Source organism: Plectropomus leopardus, chromosome 1 (assembly GCF_026936395.1).
Source record: "Plectropomus leopardus strain MGB_pleo_1.0 chromosome 1, ASM2693639v1, whole genome shotgun sequence".
Lineage (NCBI taxonomy): Eukaryota > Metazoa > Chordata > Actinopteri > Perciformes > Serranidae > Plectropomus > Plectropomus leopardus.
This window is the reverse complement of record NC_142176.1, coordinates 27,629,612-27,648,978: the sequence shown is the minus strand read 5'-3', so window position 1 is coordinate 27,648,978 and position 19,367 is coordinate 27,629,612. Positions and strand designations below refer to the sequence as shown.

The window sequence follows — 19,367 nt, the reverse complement described above, 5'->3', positions numbered from 1 at the left end:
CCACATTGCCTAGAAAATAAAGATGGATTCTTGTTTAAAATATATATTTTTAAAAAGTCTATTTTTAAACAAGCCCTGTGGCAAACAGAAGTTTATCCCACTTTAAAAGAAATCGGCAATATTATTTTAACAAATGGACACCACTTTTATGATTTCTGAAGCCTAAAATGCAAGTAAAATGCTAACTTCAGGCTTTGAACGTACTATACTGCGGTCGCATGACTTTGACGTCTTCACTACAATGTTCCTGTAGAACCGTGCTCGGCGTGATGACGTTTTGTAGTCTTATTTAGCCACTCGCTAGCAACGACCCTTTTAAGACAAATTCAAGCTATAAAATTCATGAATGGGGTATTTACTAATATACTTTATGCCACTGAACAAAATGTGAAAGTGTCTTGAGCTTGTGTTGACCACAGACATTATTTCAGATATTTAACCGAAGTCCAACTCAAAAGCTTTTCGAGTGAAGGACAGCGAAGGCATGACCCGCCCTACTCTGCCTTTGATTGGCTCACCATGACATTGCCTAAACAAGGGTCTTGTACTAGCCAATCAGAGGGAGAGTAGGGCGGGTCATGCCTTCGTTATCCTATGAAACGCAGATTATAACCGTTTGCACGTTTGCGTTTACGGATGTAAACAGTGCCCTACGCACGCGGAGGGAAAACCGAACATGGCACCTAAACTCGAGCGTTTTGTCAGCCCGGGGAAAGGTAATGGTCTGCGCGCGACAGCCGGGATCAGGAGAGGGGAGCTGGTGTACTCCGCCGAGCCGCTGGCCTGCTGTGTGTCCAACAAACTGGCAAGAGACGTCTGCCACCACTGCTTCACACGGTGAGACAGCCTGTCCTCCGAGCTAACTAGCGTCCTGCAGTCAGAAGAAAAAGCTGCTTGGTGGTTAAATAATCTGCGTAACTGTAGTTACAGCTGGGTAGGGGGTTAAAGGCAGTGGGGTAAATAAGGAGGGTGAAGTTAGGTAATGTGGGACATCGAGCAACATTGGACAAATAAAGTTTTACATCCCGAGCGAGCTCTAAAAATATTTACAGCCAGTCACCAAACATGTTGTTCGTTTTTTTTTGTTTGTTTTTTTTGCTAAAATGTGCTTTACATGAAACAATCATTTTTATTGTATGAGGAAAACTAGGCCAGACAGAGCAAGTACTCAAGAAATGACTGTACCCAGAGGTTTCAAGAAAAGGCATGTTGATTTTGTCATGCTGGAAAGAGAACTGCCCCTAAAATATGTAACAACAAAAATGGTCGTAGGATGTTGCATTTTATTAAGTGTTTAATTCATAATCAAAATATTTCCACACTTTAGGAGAAAGGGTATTGATTGAGTACTTAATACATTCTAGGGGTCGACCGATATTATTTTTCAGGGCCAATATTGATACAGATTATTGGTAGTTAATGAGACCGACACCCAATACTTGGAACCAATAAAAACATTTTTGTCAGTACTTAAAATTTAATATTCCAACACAAAACTTTGTTAAAATACCTTTAGCAAATATTAAATAAAAACAGAAACACTTAACAACATATACAGCAAGTTCCCAGCAACTTTTTTTTTACAGTCAAGTGAAAATTTAAATAAAAAAGTAAGACGATAAAAATAGCTACCTGAGGTTTTACCATGTAAAATGTGATGCTTTCTTTGCACTTTTTAATTAATTTATTTTAATCATTAAAATAAAATTCTGGCCTAACAATTGGCCAGGCTGATAATCTGTCCACTACTTAATACATTCAGGCAAAATGGGACATTTTGAAACCAGCATGTTTTTATTCCACCAGGTACCATAAAATCATGAGTTATGCCATCTCGTGCCATCCTGTCACATTTCAGACATTTTTATTATTTTTGCCACATAAAAAAATGTGAAATACGATGCTGTGTGTCCATGTCAGCCACAATATTTAAGAATTAGCTTTAATTGTTACACATACATGCATGTACATTGTAGACAATATGACACTAAGGAAACAAACATCTGAAAAACAAGGAAAGCATGACAGTAAATTTGGACAATCGTTTTTAATGACTTTCCACAGGTTACATTATGATTTAATGAATTAATGGCTGAACTGATAAATGGATTTAAATATTTCAAAAGCAACAAAACATGATTGTCCCATTTTACCCAAACATGTCATCAGAGTGAGGTAGGGGTTCTCAACTTGTTCAAAGGTCCAAAGTTTCGAAATTATTTTACTGAACAATATATTTTCCTCATAGAAATATAACAGAGAACCATAACAAGTTATAAAAGTAACACTTAAGGTAACCTGCTGAGTTTTAGGTGGTTTTGATGACAATCTACCAAAAATTGTCCCACATTACCTGACTTCACTGTTTCTTGCTCATGTCTTGAGTAGATAAAATGTACAACATTCGCTACCAAATCACGTAGTTAATTATGATTGCTCTCCGTTCTCTACCATTTTAATATGTACCATGCTCTTTTTATGGACAGTGTGGTATGTACATATTGTGTCTGTTTGCTCAAGCTAAGGAGTTTAAAAAGTGATGGTTCCTCACTGCAAGCTACTTAAAATGTACACTGGTAGATGCCAAGTTCTTCAACTGGTCACTAGATGGCGCCATTGCTCCTTCATGGTTTCAAAGGTGGCAGACTTTGAAATGATCAGATGCTGATGTGCTATTGCACTCAGAAAAATCTCACAGTTAAACATGTTTATCATGATTACAGATGGCAGCCTGTATACCTAAGTGTCCACAGTTTTTTACAGACACATGTGACAGGTTTATTGTGGAGATGGATGTGGAGATTTTTATATAAGTGCTGGTGAAATGCTACAACATGTTCGCAGAGTGGCTGTTGGATTTTGGGATTATCATTGTAAGATTGTTTGGGTAAATGGGAATATGGAAATACTAATTGAACCACAATTTTAGCTGATAGGCTTTAAAGGGATACCTCACCCACAAAATGACCATTTGTACATCTTAGTCATGCTGTGTTACCTTGAGCTTGTGAAGATCAGACAAACATATTGATTTACTGATTGATTGGGGACCACATTAAAAAACAGCAAAACTATTTCAAAAAATCTGTTTATAAACTCTAATGAAATTAGTGCAGCAGCATGATCTGAGTCTCATTTATCCAGTCTTTTGGTCAAAACGTACAAAACAAAACCAACCAAACAAACAACAACAACAAAACACCTCAGTATTGTCTGGCTTTGATGAGAGAGCATCATTGTTTTCCTTTGCTCCAGTCAGTGGGTGGTGCTTTCTTTTGGCTCGACTGTTTTTAATTTGTTGACCACTTCACAAACTTTCTCATTTTAAAGTTAAACAGTAACATATGTTTCTTAAAAACATGTGAGGCAAGGCAGTAACAGATACTTATTTGATCAGCACTGCATAGTTTGACAGTTTGATCACAGTTCATTGGCCGTGATATGATTGACAGCTGCGCTAGAGACTCCTCTGCTCTGATTGGTTATTTTGTTCAGTCATGGTGGATTCTTGCAAATGCAGTGACCTCACTTATTATCTGTCTTATGTACTACCGTCTAGAAGAGTCACAATGATTGAAAATTCAGCAAAAAGTTATCTTTATGAATGTTATCATCCACAAGTTCAATGCAGTTCTTCAAATCACTGACCAGGACCTCATTCTTGGAATATTGGACTTTCGTGTGATTTTTCATAGATTTTTAATGTGCTGTAAATATGATATAAAGTAACAATAATTTTTAGGTATTTATTTTGTTGGATTACCCAGATGCTCATTCCTCTGTTGTTATTTTATCTATAAACTGTTTCTTAATTGACTTCACGCCTTCTTGTTGCAGAGATGCACTGTGTAGCCTTTTTCTGCATTAATGTGATGATTCGTCCTCTGTTTCATCTCATTTGCTTGTGATATTTGTCCAGCTGGATGCTTAATAGCAGCACTGCTGCTTTCTCTACCGTAGCCAAACCCTCTTCATCAAGCCAAGCCAATGTATGTGAATTTAATGAGACTGGTGAGGAGAGTTACAGTGTGACAGAGTGCAGTATGTGCTGATTTCTGGTGCAGGAACTGCAAGGTGAATGAAGGGTAAATTACTGTGGGATATATACAATATGTATATGAGCCTTGGTAGCAAATGGAAGATGATTAATGAGAGCAGTTATTGCAGATAACCTCTGAGGGAATGAGGTTATGTTCTGCTATAGCTCTTGATTTCCACATGAAGGTAAAGTTATCAGAAAACATGATTAGTTCAACAGCAACTGCTTGCTCTTTGAAGGTTCAGTGCCTAGGATTTAGTGGCATCGAGCAGTTAGGATTGCAGATTGGGTAGAATTTGATGGTTGGCATGTTGGAGATGGGTGACTCGCCCACCAAATGCTACTGCACTCTCCTTTTTCTCTGCTAACTTGATGTTTGCTCACCTCGGGCGATTTCACCGGAGGCCAAATAATGGCAGAGGTCTCTGCCTCTCTAGAAACAAAGGAACCCTGTGAAGAAAACCGATAAAAACACCAAATAAAGCAGTTTTACATCACAAATCAGTGTTTTTCCAATGCTGCTCATGGCAGATGGGCTCCTAACTACAGTAACCAACGCAAAAATGCGTATGTTACTATTTAGAGCCAGTGTTTGGTTTGCCTGTTCTGGGCCACAGTAGAAGCATTGCAGTGCAACATGAGACACTCCCTATGTAGATGTGAGCAGGTCATTGTAAGTTAACGAAAACACAGCCATTCTTATTTTCATGCGATTATACACTAAAGGCAATATACTGTTATATGCACTTCTGCCAATAGTCCAATAATAGTAATAATACATTTTTAATAGGCACCTTTTAAAATCAAGTACCAACAAGTGAAAAACATACAGAACAAGACACAATAAGTGTACAACTTTAAAAAAAGGGGGGTGGGGTGGTAAAATAGTACTTTATCAAATAAAGAAAAGACAGTATATATCAAATATTTGCTGGTTACAGCTTGTCAAATATGAGGATTCCCCAGTTTTTACTCAGTGTCGTATCATATATTTTACAACTGTGTTTGAAGCACACATTTGGCATACTGCACTGTATCCAGAACTGTAAGGTCTTTATGGAAGAGAAATAGAAACCCCTTTGCTGGGTTTCAATTGTATTACCGTCTCAGTAGATAAACAACATGTCTCTGCTACCAAAGTACAGTTTGTAAACAGCATCCCCAGTCAGTGCTCAGTTCATGCAGCTCTGAAGCACATCCACGTTATCCACTGCTAATGACGTTATTAATTATTTACCCACAACTGTCCAAGTACCCCTGAGACGGATATTTTCCCCTCAGCTGTGTGGACAGCAGTAGAATACAGCTGCTGTGTGTGTGTGTGTGTGTGTGTGTGTGTGTGTGTGTGTGTGTGTGTGTGTGTGTGTGTGTGTGTGTGTGTGTGTGTGTGTGTGTGTGTGTGTGTGTGTGTGTGTGTGTGTGTGTGTGTGTGTGTCACCTCTCTCAGTCACTGGAACATAAACCTAGTCATTTTGTTTGGCTAAAGAATAGCTAAGAAATGCCCTGTAGGGATGTAAATGTGCAGAACTGCTGCTACATGAAGTAGCAGCAGGGCAGTATTGTTTATTCTATGTAATTTGCATTTATTCCTCCAGCTGCTCTGTTCACAGACTGCCAGTCATTACAGTGTGAGGCAAGATGAGCATGTATCAGACGTGGGTTTGTTTGTTTGTTTGCTTGTGTGACATGAATGAATCCTGTCTGAATTAGTCTTGAACATTATGCAGAAAAAAAATCTTCCACATACTCCCCATATTGAGTATTTTCTCTCTTTTTTTAATTATAGTATCTCCTACATTATTAATGTGGAGATGTCCATGGTTTCAGTTGATAATTTCTCCACCTCACAAGAAACAAGTTGCTGTTGTTTAGTTGCCTCAGTCTGTCTGATTCTAATGTTTAAACTGTTTTCAAGTCATTTTCAGGCATGCTAGCATCATGGTACAAGAAATGACTCTGTCTGTCTGTCTTTCACTTTGATCAAGACTGAAATACTCCCCACACTCAGTTTTAGGACTGCTGGCACAAGCCATAACAGTATAACTTGACATTTATTCAATATCTAAAATAACAGATTCATCCTCTCACACAGGAAGATGGAGTTATAACAACTGAAATCAATAATAAATTAAAGTGTTTGTACACTACATTACATTATTTTTCTATGTCCTTGGGGTAAATAGATGCCATGATACACACAGTATGATTATGTTTTTGAGATATTGAATAAGTGTCTTGGCTACATCTGCTTGCCTTGTGGCTGCCAATGATCAGCCTGAGTATCAGAGTGTCTTTTGCACATTTGTTATTGATTTGATATCACTGAGAGATCTGTAACTTATGCTGGTGTCAAGAAGACAGTTGTACGTTGGCCTTGTACACACAAACACACACACGCATATGCGCAGCTTAAGGCAAAGACTGGCCTCAGAGATGTGAAGTGTGTTTTCCTTTTCAGTAAAGCACAATTATTCTCACAGCATGACTGTGTGTTGAAGATTGTGTGTGGATTTAAGTGTGCATTGTGCATGTGTCTGTTTCCCAGTGCAAGAACAACAGACAGTGTAGAGTATGTTTGAATGCAGAAGTGTTTCTGTGTGTGTGTGTGTGTGTGTGTGTGTGTGTGTGTGTGCGTGCGTGCATGTGTGTAGGAAATGAGCAGGTGGGGGGGCACCGAAGCTGAAGTTAATTACAGGCCTTGAAGGCTGTATGTAAGTAATGACTGATAAATGCTGAGGGAGTACACACACACACACATACCTCAGCATGATTCAAATCGCCAGAGGTCAACAAACAAACAACTATTAGATGTTCTCAGACTCAGAGAGCAAGAAGGGAGTGAGGAGAGATATTTGAGGAACAAAGACAGAACAAAAGAGAAAATATTTTTTATAGTCAAAATAGAATTTCTACCATTTCAAAGGGCACAAATGCAAACTAAAGCAGTATTTGAAATTATTCTGCATTTCTTTCTAGAGTAAGAAAACTTGGTGTTAAAAGTCTCTAGTGTTTTCCATCTAATTGTGTTCCCCTGAAGTCCGTTTGAAGTTAATCAGTGGTAAATTGTTTTTATTGAATGTCTTATGCCTTTGGAGCTCTGTGTCATAAATGTATGCATATTAATGTACAACCATGGTAATCCTGTTGTACTGCCACCTGTATGATAATATTACATGCCTGTTGTGTTTTATGATGTTTTAAAATTAGTTTGTGGCCCTCGGCAAGACATTCAAGATGATCCTATGAAATCATTAGGCGACCTCAATCTTTGCGCGTCATTGACTATGTTTACATGCACGAATTTTGCATTTTTTATCCTTTGTCATTCCTATCTACATGCAGGTGTGCATACTCCGATTAACGCTAACCCTAACATGCTGTTGCTGTTTAAAAGTGGGTGAACTTCTCCCTCTGACCAGAAATGTGTATTGTTGGTGAGTTGGTTTACAAGTTATCTATGACAACTCACAGACCCGACCATAAACAGGCAAGAGGCAGAGTGTCGCAAACTGCAGCTGAAAGCCCCAGTGGAGGCGTTTATTCCAAATGCACTGTTTACATGTCCAAAGAGTGCTCCCAAAACCCAAATGATATTGACATATCCTAAGTCTTAATCGTTAAATGCTACCTGTAGAATAAGGCCTAGTTCAGAATATCTACATAGATTATACTGTTTACATGATACATCTCAAATATGAAATATTCTAATTTTCTTTTTAATTTTGTGTTCTTTGTTATGATAGGTAATTTGCATTGCCACAAAACAATAAAGAAAATGTGATGTTTTCCATCATCAAGCAGTACTGACAAGAGTCACTGATTAACTTTGAGATTTTACAATGCTTCAGTGGAAAATATTTGCATAGAGCCTGAGAGACTGAATCCCAGACACAGTGACAGTTACATATTTACATTGAAACTAGAGGAAGAAGTTCCAGACAAAGATGGAGGTAGAGAGATGACACACAGTCTCTTTTGGACAGGTAACAAATCAAACACACACACACACACACACACACACACACACACACACACACACAGAGAGAGAGAGAGGCTTTAATGGGTTTTTTTCTGGTTTTGACAGACTAAAGAAGCACTTAGATGTGGGTCTCTCTGCTGTCAGGTCGTTTGTCTGCACAACTGTGTTAGGCAACAAGAGCAAGGCAACATTATCTCTGTCAGATGAAGTCTTTATGTTTGACACCAATCTCTCACTCACTGTCTCTTTGGGCCTCACTGATAAACACACACACACACACACACACACACACACACACACACACACACACACACACACACACACACACACACACACACACAGCAGAACAGTGCAAACAACAAAAACAAACACCCAACCCTTTTGTCTTATTTATAGCAGAAGAAACTTTTGATGGAAAGTTAGATAAACCAATTTCCAAGGGGTCTTCATTATTTCAAAGAACATAAGAAATATTGACAGTTGGTTGACTTGAGAGTTTTGTTCTCATTTCAGCTGGATGTAAATGCCTGTTAGGGGGAAGCTGTACATGTACATCACAACAAAAAGTACAAATCAAGGCACCAGCAGATGAGACAAACATTACAAATCAGCATTTCACTGTCTTTTGAGCCAATTGATAAAATTAAAAAAGGTAAAAAAAGTAACGATTATATGGCTCTTATCACAATTCCACGTGGTGCAGCATTTTTACTTTATAACACAGTAAAAACAGGAAAATATGTCTTTAGTAATACCTCTTAAATCCACGTGGTGCAGCATTTGTTTAGTTTTTCTGCAAAATAACTAAGTAAATAAACTAAAATGTGTCTTCATAAATTGCGCTCAAATCCATGTAGTGTAGCATTGTAATAAAAGTACACAGTACTATGAATGAGTAATATTATTACTGTTCCACTTCAAAGCAGTGGTATAGTTAAACTTCGACATTCCCCTTCACAAAAAATAAAAACCGGTGTAATAACCGGTACTTATTACAACATTACAGTAAAACTAGTTCATTTAAAATGAACACGGAAACTTAAATTCTAAGTAATGTGGTGTAGCAACTTAAGTTGAATGTGAATAAAATCTGTTTCTATTTTTTGCAGTAGCGACATTACAGTAAAACCCTAATGTCTGCTGCAAATCGAGCACTCTGTTTACAACATCTGTGTGACGACAGATGTAAACAAAGAATCGAGTGGGTTGCATGCTCAAAATAACCAGTCCTGATCAACTGAAAAATGCAATAATCAGGCCTGATACCGAATCTTCCAATCTGATCAGGACATCTTTAGTTCAGATCTTAACAGTACTTCTTACTGATACTGCTTATCAATCTGGTACTTTAACAGTACCCTTATCAGTTCTTTTGGGGTGTTTCAAGAGAGAAAAAAGAAAAATTAAGAACAGAATTAACATTGCTTTATTGTCTAAGTGCAGTTTTTATAATCAACATTCTTCAATAACATTGTTTTGAACAAATCAGTATTATAGACTATAACATACATACAGGTGGATGGGGTCTAGATGAACTACAAGCTGGGCGGTTGAAAACCGTTCATTTCGCCGCCTGCATGTGATGCACTTTTGTTAGGTGTTTTGAAAGATTGCTCCTGTTTCTGCCCTTATATGCAAATCAGTTGTTGCGCTTGTGGTGACAAGCAGTGTCGACATTAACTCTTGTGAAGTATGACCAGACTCATTGTCTCGTGTGTGTGTGTGTGTGTGTGTGTGTGTGTGTGTGTGTGTGTGTGTGTGTGTGTGTGTGTGTGTGTGTGTGTGTGAGAGAGAGAGACGCGTAGGTGAGACAGAGCGTCAGTGCGAACCGCCCTGCTCCTCACATATGCAGCAGGCTGCCAGGCTCTCACACACAAAGCTCTCCTCTGGGTTAAATAGTGAAAATGAATAATAGACGAATGTCTTAATCTTACTGCAAATTAGAAACGGAGTTGGTGAGCTGTTAATTCACCACTTCTAAGCAGAAGGTGGATCATGTTTTCTCAGAGCATGACTGAGCAAAGCCTCTCTTCCTCCAGGCATCTGCCTCTTGCTCACTCTGACTCACCCTGGGTCTGGGTCTGCGTTTGGGTCCACAGCTTCCTGTATGGGAGAGAAGCTTGAGAAGCGCTCACTTTGCAGCTAAATCTGGGACTGAGACATCTTCAGAAGTATACTGACAGACAGACCAAAACAAAATCAAAAAACTGCCTGACTTGAAGGGATCTCAGCCGACTGCAGGTTCTCCGACCGATGATACGGGCCTCTGACTTTCAGGGGGGGCCCTAATTTGCAATTTTTCATGTCTAAAATTTGCCTCCCATTTTGTCTTAATGCACCTCTGTAGTGTTTTTTTCACACAGTCGAGGGAGTATTTTCAGCATAATTTTTATTCTCTTTCTGCGTTATATTTGAATATAGTTCTTTTCTCAGTTCATTCAGCCTCTTTATCTTCTGCCACAAACTGTATGTTTCCTCCTCAAACCGCTACCCCATCTCTCTTACTCAGACACACTCTTTTTCACACATTTTATCTCGTGCTTATGCATACACTCCCCCTTCTTATTCACACACACACACACACACACACACACACACACACACACACACACACACACACACACACTGATAAGGGAGCATGGATGCAGTGGTATATGAAGCATACAGATTACTACTTTAGATGCAGTTAGACGAACCGACAGAAAGAGGAGCTGGAGCAGATGAGCAAAGGGAAACAGTTCAAAAAAGCGAGTCAGCACTCCTCCTCCTCCTTTCCCTTGTTCCCTCCTCTCGATTTATACTCCCATCTGCTACTTCTGACGTCTATGTCTTCCTCTCCTCTTTCCACCATTTTTCTTCACATCTGCCTTCCTTCTCTTCTCATTCTTATTTTTCCGTTACACATCTCTTCCACCAGCTCCTCATCCCCTCATTGTTCAGCTGTATTTTTTTGTCTCACTTGCTTTGTCCTTGTCTCTGCCTTGTTCCTGGTGTAGATTATTTTGCTTGTATCTGCTCCTCTCTCCTCCTTCTCCTCTTCCTCCCCCTCTCCCTGTAGTTTTCTCTGCCTTCTGCAGTTGGATACCCAGGTGTTTCAAAACATCTTAGTGTGGGAAAACACACACACACACACACACACACACACACACACACACACACACACACACACACACACACACACACACATACACACACAGCGTTATCATTTGCAAACCAGGTGATTTGCTGTAAACCGGTTGCACGCCTCCTCATGTCTTTAAATGCTTGGTATTTATCCAGCAAAGCATCTGCATGTATCATTTTTAACTCTACTTATGAGGTACATATGTCCTCAAAGAAAAATTTTATCTGTCCTCACTAGGCCTAACTGTTCCTGGGGTGGTTCACTTTAGTTTAACAACTGATGAAAGTTGGTATTTTTCCATCAAGTGCAAAACCTCCAGTGTTGATCTGTGTGCGTTTGTTCCCAGTAGGAATTTGGATAAAACGAAAAGGCTTCCTGTGGATTCACATTATTCCACTGATCTCAGACAGTGCATCTGTTATTCATAAATGTTCATGTCTCTCAAACCTTAAGGCAGAAAGCTAAAACATCATTTAGGCCCCATGTAGAAAGGATTAGTGTTATGAATAACATCTCAGATAAAATGATAAAATGACATATGATTTCTGTGTATTTGCTCATTTGGAAAAGATATGAATCACTGTTGTCCTTGACTTGTCTGGATGAGGTTTCTTCCCTCAGTTAAATTTTGATAAGAGAGAAAATTTAATTTTTGGTTGTGATGCCAATCCTGAAGATCTTTGACTTTCCTTTGGCTTTAATTGGAGCCATGTAGTGCCTGTATTTCTGAGTTTAGGATTTTTGTGGATTCTTGTTTGTATTTTAATCAGCATATCACAAAACTGGCTCAGCCAGTTTCTTTTATGCAAGAAATATAGAAAAGTTCAGATCTAAGGTTTCATTCTAGGACAGCCAGAAAGTTATTCATGCCTTTATTACACCCCGCTCTGATGACTAATCCTCTTTCTACTCGCATAACTGAGTCAAATTCAAATTCTGGTTGTTGAAAATTCAAGTGCCAGCCTTTTAACTGAGATCAAACCACATCTGCTTATACTGGGTGTGTGTGTGTAGTATGTTCTCCTGGTTCATTCTCTTTGCTCCGGGTTGTAGTATATTATAAAATATCTTTTAAAGATATTTTTACACTGTATGAAAGAGCTCCAATGCATATCGATCTCTAATAAACTATAAGTACACATAAAGCCCTTTTTTTATGCCTCACTATAAAAGAAAGAGCTGCATTGCAAATATATTACCTAAATTCTGGAAAAACAATATCAGAATGGCTGAATCTGTAAAATACATATTTTGTAATGCCCATCCTTTTGCATATTGGCTGTAGGCTTTATCAGCTTTCTATCATCCTGATTTTACGCGATTATTGTAAATATAATTGTGTCTATTTTGTATTTTAATTTTCTTCTTGCATAGAATTTTTAAAAGAGCTCAACAAATTAAAGCCTCTGGGAACCCAAATCACCTAAAACATTCTTGATATGTAATTTAGGGTCTTGCATGCATAATAAAAAGCATAAATAATTTTCAAACATTAGTCTCAATCCAAATTTGAAATACTTTCATTTTAGTTTTTTCACAGTTTCCTTAAGCAGTGTTGATGTGGGCTTGGCCTTCCCTGATCAATATCAGGTAATATAGATAAGGCCAATCAATAATTCAAAGTCAGGTGTCAGGTGGTTCTAATTTAACATACCAAATTGAAATCCCTCAATGCACCTTTCAATACTGTAGATGTAACTTTACCAGACGTGGCAGCACGCAGTGTTTGTGTATATTACCTGGCTTTTACCAATGTTATATAGATCAACACCATTGAGAATGTGGCAAATGAGAAAGCAATAATTAATTGTTGCATTCATAGTTTTGATAACAAATGGGTTTATCTCAGCTTGTATTGCATGTGCTAAATCATGCTAACTATGGATTTTCTATGACAAACATTTTGTTAAGTCACCATTCAGTGACAAAGTGAAATGCATTGTTTTGAGAGTCTAATGATTCTGAAAGCTCAGAAGACTCAAAACCAATAGGGCTTTGCCACGCAGATTCTGCTTTGTTCCATGGCTGTCGTGGAGACGAGAGACAGTTGACAAAGGTGGGATCCAAGGAGGTGTCGATCAAAATGTGATCTGCCACGGCCACACAGTCTGTGTCCTATCCTCAAAAGAAGCTGTTTTGAAGTAGTTTTTCTAACAGTTGGGAACATTTATTTTCTCTCACTTTTATGTTGCTACTTAATGAAACACTCAACTTCTACATAATACGTGTGTTCTAACTATTTCAAACCACGTTTCCAGAGGCTTTAAGTTAATCACTGAAAAAGTGATGACCTGACCTACACTGGAGAAATTAATGATTTCTGAAAAGTTCTCAGACAAAATAACAAATACTTTTCTTTTCAAGGGTAGATGCTCCCTTGAGGCCATAATTTGTGTGTATTTGTGTGTGTGTGTGTGTGTGTGTGTGTGTGTGTGTGTGCGTGCGTGCGTGCGCGTGTGTGTGTGCGTGCGTGTGTGTGCACGTGTGTGTGTGTGCACGCGTATGTGTGTGCGTGTGTGTGTGTTCTCTGATCATCATGGTAATAAAGCCATAAGGAGACTCGTCCCATATGAGTTCCCTCAGGTATCAATGAATCATCCTCTAAACAATCATTAACAACCCAGCAAGGGTTCCAGGATGGCTGTGGACGCAGCACAGCTGGCATCTTCCACTCACTCACTCACTCACACACACACACACACACACACACACACACACACTGGCAGCAGTGCTTAACATGCCACTCACCAATCTACACTAAACTCATCTGTTGATGTGTTGGTGTTGGTGCTGCTGCGCTGTGGATGCCTGCAGCGTACTGAGTGGTGCAGGTCTGTGCAGATGAAGTATTGTAGCATAGATGCAACATTAGATGGCAGTAGTGTCCCTTCAGGGAGCTCATTTGTGGAACACTCCTACCTTTATTCTCTCACATTTACTTTGTAATGCACATCACTAGCAGAGATTGTGCTGGTATTAGCTTTGCTGCATGTGGAAGACCTAAGCTGTCAAGCAGTTGTCTTCACAATCAACAAACAAGAAGCTTGAGCAGACCAGGCAGCACAAGTGTAGCCTGTGAAACATGAAAGTGCAGTCTTATTTTTCTAGTATTCTTCACTCGTTTTGAAGGCATTAGAAGTGTGGCTGCTGACTTATGTTAATATTTGTCAGTAATTTACTTTCCATACATATACTCGCCCGCCATTACCTGTCATATGGGAGTGAGTCATACCATGCTGTGTTTGCCACGCAGCGTGGAAATGAGAAAATTCACTCAGGCACGACCGGACAGCCCAGAAAAGAGGACCCCTTTAATTATTAACACAAACACACAAACACACAAACACGTGCACACACACATGAACACAAAACCAAATCTCTCTCATAGATGCAGCACAGCAGCCAATACTCACGGGAAATGAATTACCATACTACACACACACACACACACGCACGCGCACACACACACCGACAGAGACATGCTGAGGTAGGCCTAATTAGGTGTCTGATAGCGTAGACTTAACAAAATTGACCACATATACACACTTGTGAGTGCACACATCTATGCTGTCTTACATATCAATGTGCTAAACCCAGCGTCTCTCAGTCACTTCCTCCGCTGCCTTGTGATAGTTTTTATGTCCTTTATTCTTGTTTTTCTCTTTTGTGTTTCTTCATGATTTACTTTCTCTTTAAAGTCATGTCACATGTGTCCCTGCACAAGGCCTTTATCTTAAAAAATAAAACACCTTTTTCAGGAGTAGATGATGACCTTATGCTTGACATTTTTTCACAACTTAAGAATTTGCTCATTTGCACGTTTAAAAAAATGAGTGCAGCATTTCATAGGTAATGGCTCTTGTACAAGAGAGAAAAATACAAGAAGCTCCATATCAGAGCAGAAGACTATGATTGTAATAATTACAGTGATCTTGATGAGGGATTCAGCTAACAGTTATCATCGATTAATGTGTAAATCATTTATGCTGAGGTGATATGGAATCAGGCAGACAACAGACAGAAAACACCCTCTGGACTGCACAGGAGAAAAAAACTAACTTTGACAGATTGGCAGAATGGTTAAACAAAACATGCGTGACAGTATGTTACAATGGTGGTAGCATACTGTCAACAGAAAATGTAAAAAGTTTTCTCCTTGTGTAAGGGGAGTTACACAACATCATTGTAAATTCCACTACAGAGGACAAAAAGTTAAAATATTTCAACTTTTAACAGCTATTCCATCTACTGTTATCGTTGCTAGTATTCTCCACTGGCCCCTCCTAATTTAACTATCCTGATGTCATCCTCATATCATCAGCATAATATCTGGTTTGCCTTCAGTCATCTCTCTGATTTCATGTAAATGCAGCATTAGTCTAGAAAAAAAAAAAAATAAAATAAATATATATATATATATATATATATATAATAGTGAAAAATTTACATTTCAAATTGCTAGAACCCAAGGTGACATTTTCTTATTGACTATTTTGTCCCCAACAGTCAAAACCCTAAAAATATTGTACTTAAATTTACATAAAACTGAAGTCCTTATATCGGAGAGGATGAAAGCAGCAAATGTTTGCCCTTTTTTTGCGAGGTACACAACCTAAACAGTTCATCGATTATGCATATTTTTGGGTTGGGGTGTGATTAATGTAAAGTTTTGTAATCAAGACATTTTGAGTGAGTAGAGTATTGGAGTGAAAGAAGGAGGCATGAAAGAGATAATGACCTAGTGACTATGTTGAAGGGGAAAAAAGAGGGGGAAAGCCTTAAAAAATGAGAAATGAGAGAGAGGATGTGTCTGTCTTTTAATTCAGCCTTCTGCATGTTCCTAATGAAGCCCATCTAATATTATTCATGAGTTTTCCTTTTGTGCCCGCAGTCCAACAGTGGACCTGCCATTCAGAAGACCATCACTTCACACAACATCTGAGTCAGGGGGAGAAGACAGGCAGAAAAAAGCCAGTGGGCAGCCAGAAAGAAAGGGATGATGAGAGGGAGATGATGGAGGAAAAGATTGAACATAGTAAAGGGGCATGGCTGAAGATAAGACAGATGTACTTAATGGGAGAAATCATGTTCTTTATGAAAATTTGTATTTTATTTAACAAGAAAGTATGATTTTGTTGCATACTAATGAACTGACAAAGACTGGAGGAAATTATACCTTTCCTGCATTCTTTTCCGGTTTATTTTGATCCATCTTGCTCTGTTGTGTTTGTCCAGGTCTATATTTGGACTTTGTTAGATCAGAGTGTGTATCACACTGTATCTGCTGTTGCGTATGTTCTGATCTCTTGTTGGTTATAGCCCAAAGGCCAGAACAGAGTTGTCTTTGTGTATTTGAATCAAGAAATAATGCGTGTGTGAAATGTACAGAAAGTGTGTGGGTGTTTGCTTACTGTTTGTCATTAGGGATTCAGGAAGAAACCGCCCGTTGAAAGAACAGTTGGCTGAGCTGTTGAACTACTAGATATTGCTATATGAAATTTGTTTTTGTGGTTATGGTGGTGGTTGTTGTTGTTGTTGTTGTCGTTGTTGTTGTAATAGAGCTATAGTTCGAAGCTTCAGATGGCCTTTAATTCCCGCTGCAAACTGGGGAGAGTTTGCTAGTAATCAACATCATTGGGTTGCTTTGCTCCATTCTTGTACTTGCAGTGAGTAAAGTGCAAAAATATTTGCTTTCATGAGTCATAAAGCCTTCACTTTAAGGATATATTCAGTTATGTCAAGCCAAGATATTACCTCTGTGATCCAGCTGGAATACCTGAATCATGTGACAGGTATCTACAGTATACAATGGTGTGTGTGTGTGTGTGTGTGTGTGTGTGTGTGTGTGTGTGTGTGTGTGTGTGTGTGTGTGTGTGTGTGTGTGTGTGTGTGTGTGTGTGTGTGGGTGTGTGTGTGTGTGTGTGTGTGTGTGTGTGTGTGTTTGCATGGGTACCTTGGCAAAGCTGAAAGCTTATCAGCCTGGAGGCGGTCACCATAACAACCTACTGTGGTGTTATGCAACTGTACATTAATTCATTTGGCTGAGCATTTGACCATCCATCCATCGATCCATCGTATTTTCATGGATGTGATATCTCAAGAACACCTTGAGGGAATCTCTTCAAATTTGACAAAAAATGTTCACTGAGTCTTAACAATGAACTGATTTGAATATGGTGGTCAAAGTTCGAGGCCGCTGCGACCTTGTGTCCATCTCATTCTCATGAACACAGTATCTGAAGAAGACCTTGATGCAGTTTCCCCAAACTGGCACAAACATTCACTTTGACTCAAGAATGAACTGAATTAGAATTTGGTGGTCAAAGGTCAAGGTCACTGTTAATTCATAAAACATGTTTTTAGCCATAACTTAAGAATTTATATGTTCAAATTTAAATGTCTAACAAGGTATAATTATGAAGTGATTTTATAATCCTTTATATCCAAAAAGTCAATGGTCAACTGTGACATCATAATGTTGTGCAAAAACACTTTTCTGGCTGTTACTTACCGTCATAATTCAGAAACAGAAGGAAAGATATTTTGTCAGATTCTGAAATAGTGACACTAATCTTGGGTGTCCACCTTGAAATTGTGGTGATTGTAGAGATCTTCTGTGCTGCCGGGCAAAGATGTGTGTGAAGTTTCCATGTTTTCAAAGACATAGATGTAAACCCTAAATGCAACTTGACCAGTTCACAGAGGCATATAACCCGGTGATGCTAATTCTAACTTCGTACTTTTCTTTCTGTTGTAACAAAAATATAATTTCAGTTATATAAAATAAGTCCAGACAACTGAATTTTAACATTATTTATTTGAAACATTTTATGTATGTAGACAGTTTTCATTTTCCTCAGGTTGCACATATTGTCCTGGACAGCTTTACATTTTGGATAACAAAAATCGCAACCAGCAATGTTTGTGTCAAATTTTGAAAAGTTTTTCGGCTTTCAGTTTGTCTTTGCCCTCCGTTTCTACGCTGCAAGCATATCAGATGCTTTTTTCACTCTCACACAATATACGCTTTTTTTTTTTCTATGCAGCTGTACGCTAGCTCCATTTATTTAGACAAGTCTGTTTTTTGACTATATGTGCATTAAAACGAGGTTGATGCTGAATTATATTTTGAACTTAGGCCAAACAGAGTGCGCCGTCTCTGGACAGAACCAGAGAGCAGCACACTCTGTTCTGGTTTGTGCTCACACAGACTTTCACATCACTTTTGCCCAGCAGCTAGGGAGCAAGATGTGGGAACTGTTTGGGTATTTAGGAGCTGCCATGTTTTTTCAGACAGTAACTTACACTGTACATTCACTGCCACCAGACAGCTTCATTCCTAAACTTTGGCTCTGCTGCCATCACCAACACGTCTGCCCTGAGAGCAGCTATCACTACCCCCACACACTTCATACTGTGCTCTCAGGTAGAGAATCAGTACTTGGAACTACTGATGCAATGTGATTGGTACACCTAAAAGTACAGAGTTCAGTACCTAACTCTAACTGATATACTGTCTGTTTTTCCTCCCGTGTCTTTATCTCGCCCTCAAGTCACTGCATCCATATTTCATTACTATAAACACTGACTGTGGTATTGATACACATATCTTGATACAGCAGATTTTCCAGTATCTTGATTTGATAAGAGGTACAAATAAAATAAACAGATGGGAGTGTCTGTTTTTTGGGAGGCAGGCCAATCCAGGGAATTAGATACATGGCAAATCAAGCTGTTTTATCACATTAATCCAGAAGTCCTGTACACTCAATATACCATAAAACTGTCCTGCTCATTGATTAGGAATATTGGTTTCCAAGTATAAACGGTATGGCAAAATCAAATTTCTATCATCTTGTGGCATAGATCATCAGGAACTCTCTGTAAATTAATGTAATCATAAAATATTGGTAACTGCTGTAGTCTGAGTGATTTCAAAGATGGCTTTGAGATTAAACAGATGGCAGTCGCTACCAGCCATGTACAGATCAGACCAAGCTGAAGTCATTTGGGGGGCGCTTCACAAGAAATGAATGTTGTGTAAAAACTGTATAGACAGTTACGTAAAGCATTATTATGTTATTATGATTTTCTTTCATCAAGTTAATAATATCTTTTTTACCCCATGACTGACTTAAGATATCTCTAAGATGTATCTTCCTCACAAAGAGAACTCAGTGGGACTATAAGCATATAATAACAATATTAACATTTATATACAAAAT

General features: G+C 38.7%; 1 protein-coding gene across 2 annotated transcripts in view; it reads left to right on the top strand.

The window, feature by feature from the left end:
• Nucleotides 1-615: 615 nt before the first annotated feature.
• smyd3 (SET and MYND domain containing 3) overlaps nucleotides 616-19,367 on the top strand; it is an 86,771-nt gene continuing 68,019 nt past the window's right edge. Inside the window, exon 1 of one of the 2 annotated variants that reach the window (XM_088079160.1) lies at nucleotides 616-837. In XM_088079160.1, coding sequence (XP_087935286.1) covers nucleotides 720-837 — 118 coding nt within the window. In that variant the 5' untranslated portion in view covers nucleotides 616-719. The remainder of the gene's footprint in view (nucleotides 838-19,367) is intronic. The other variant, XM_042507679.2, reaches the window with a different exon arrangement.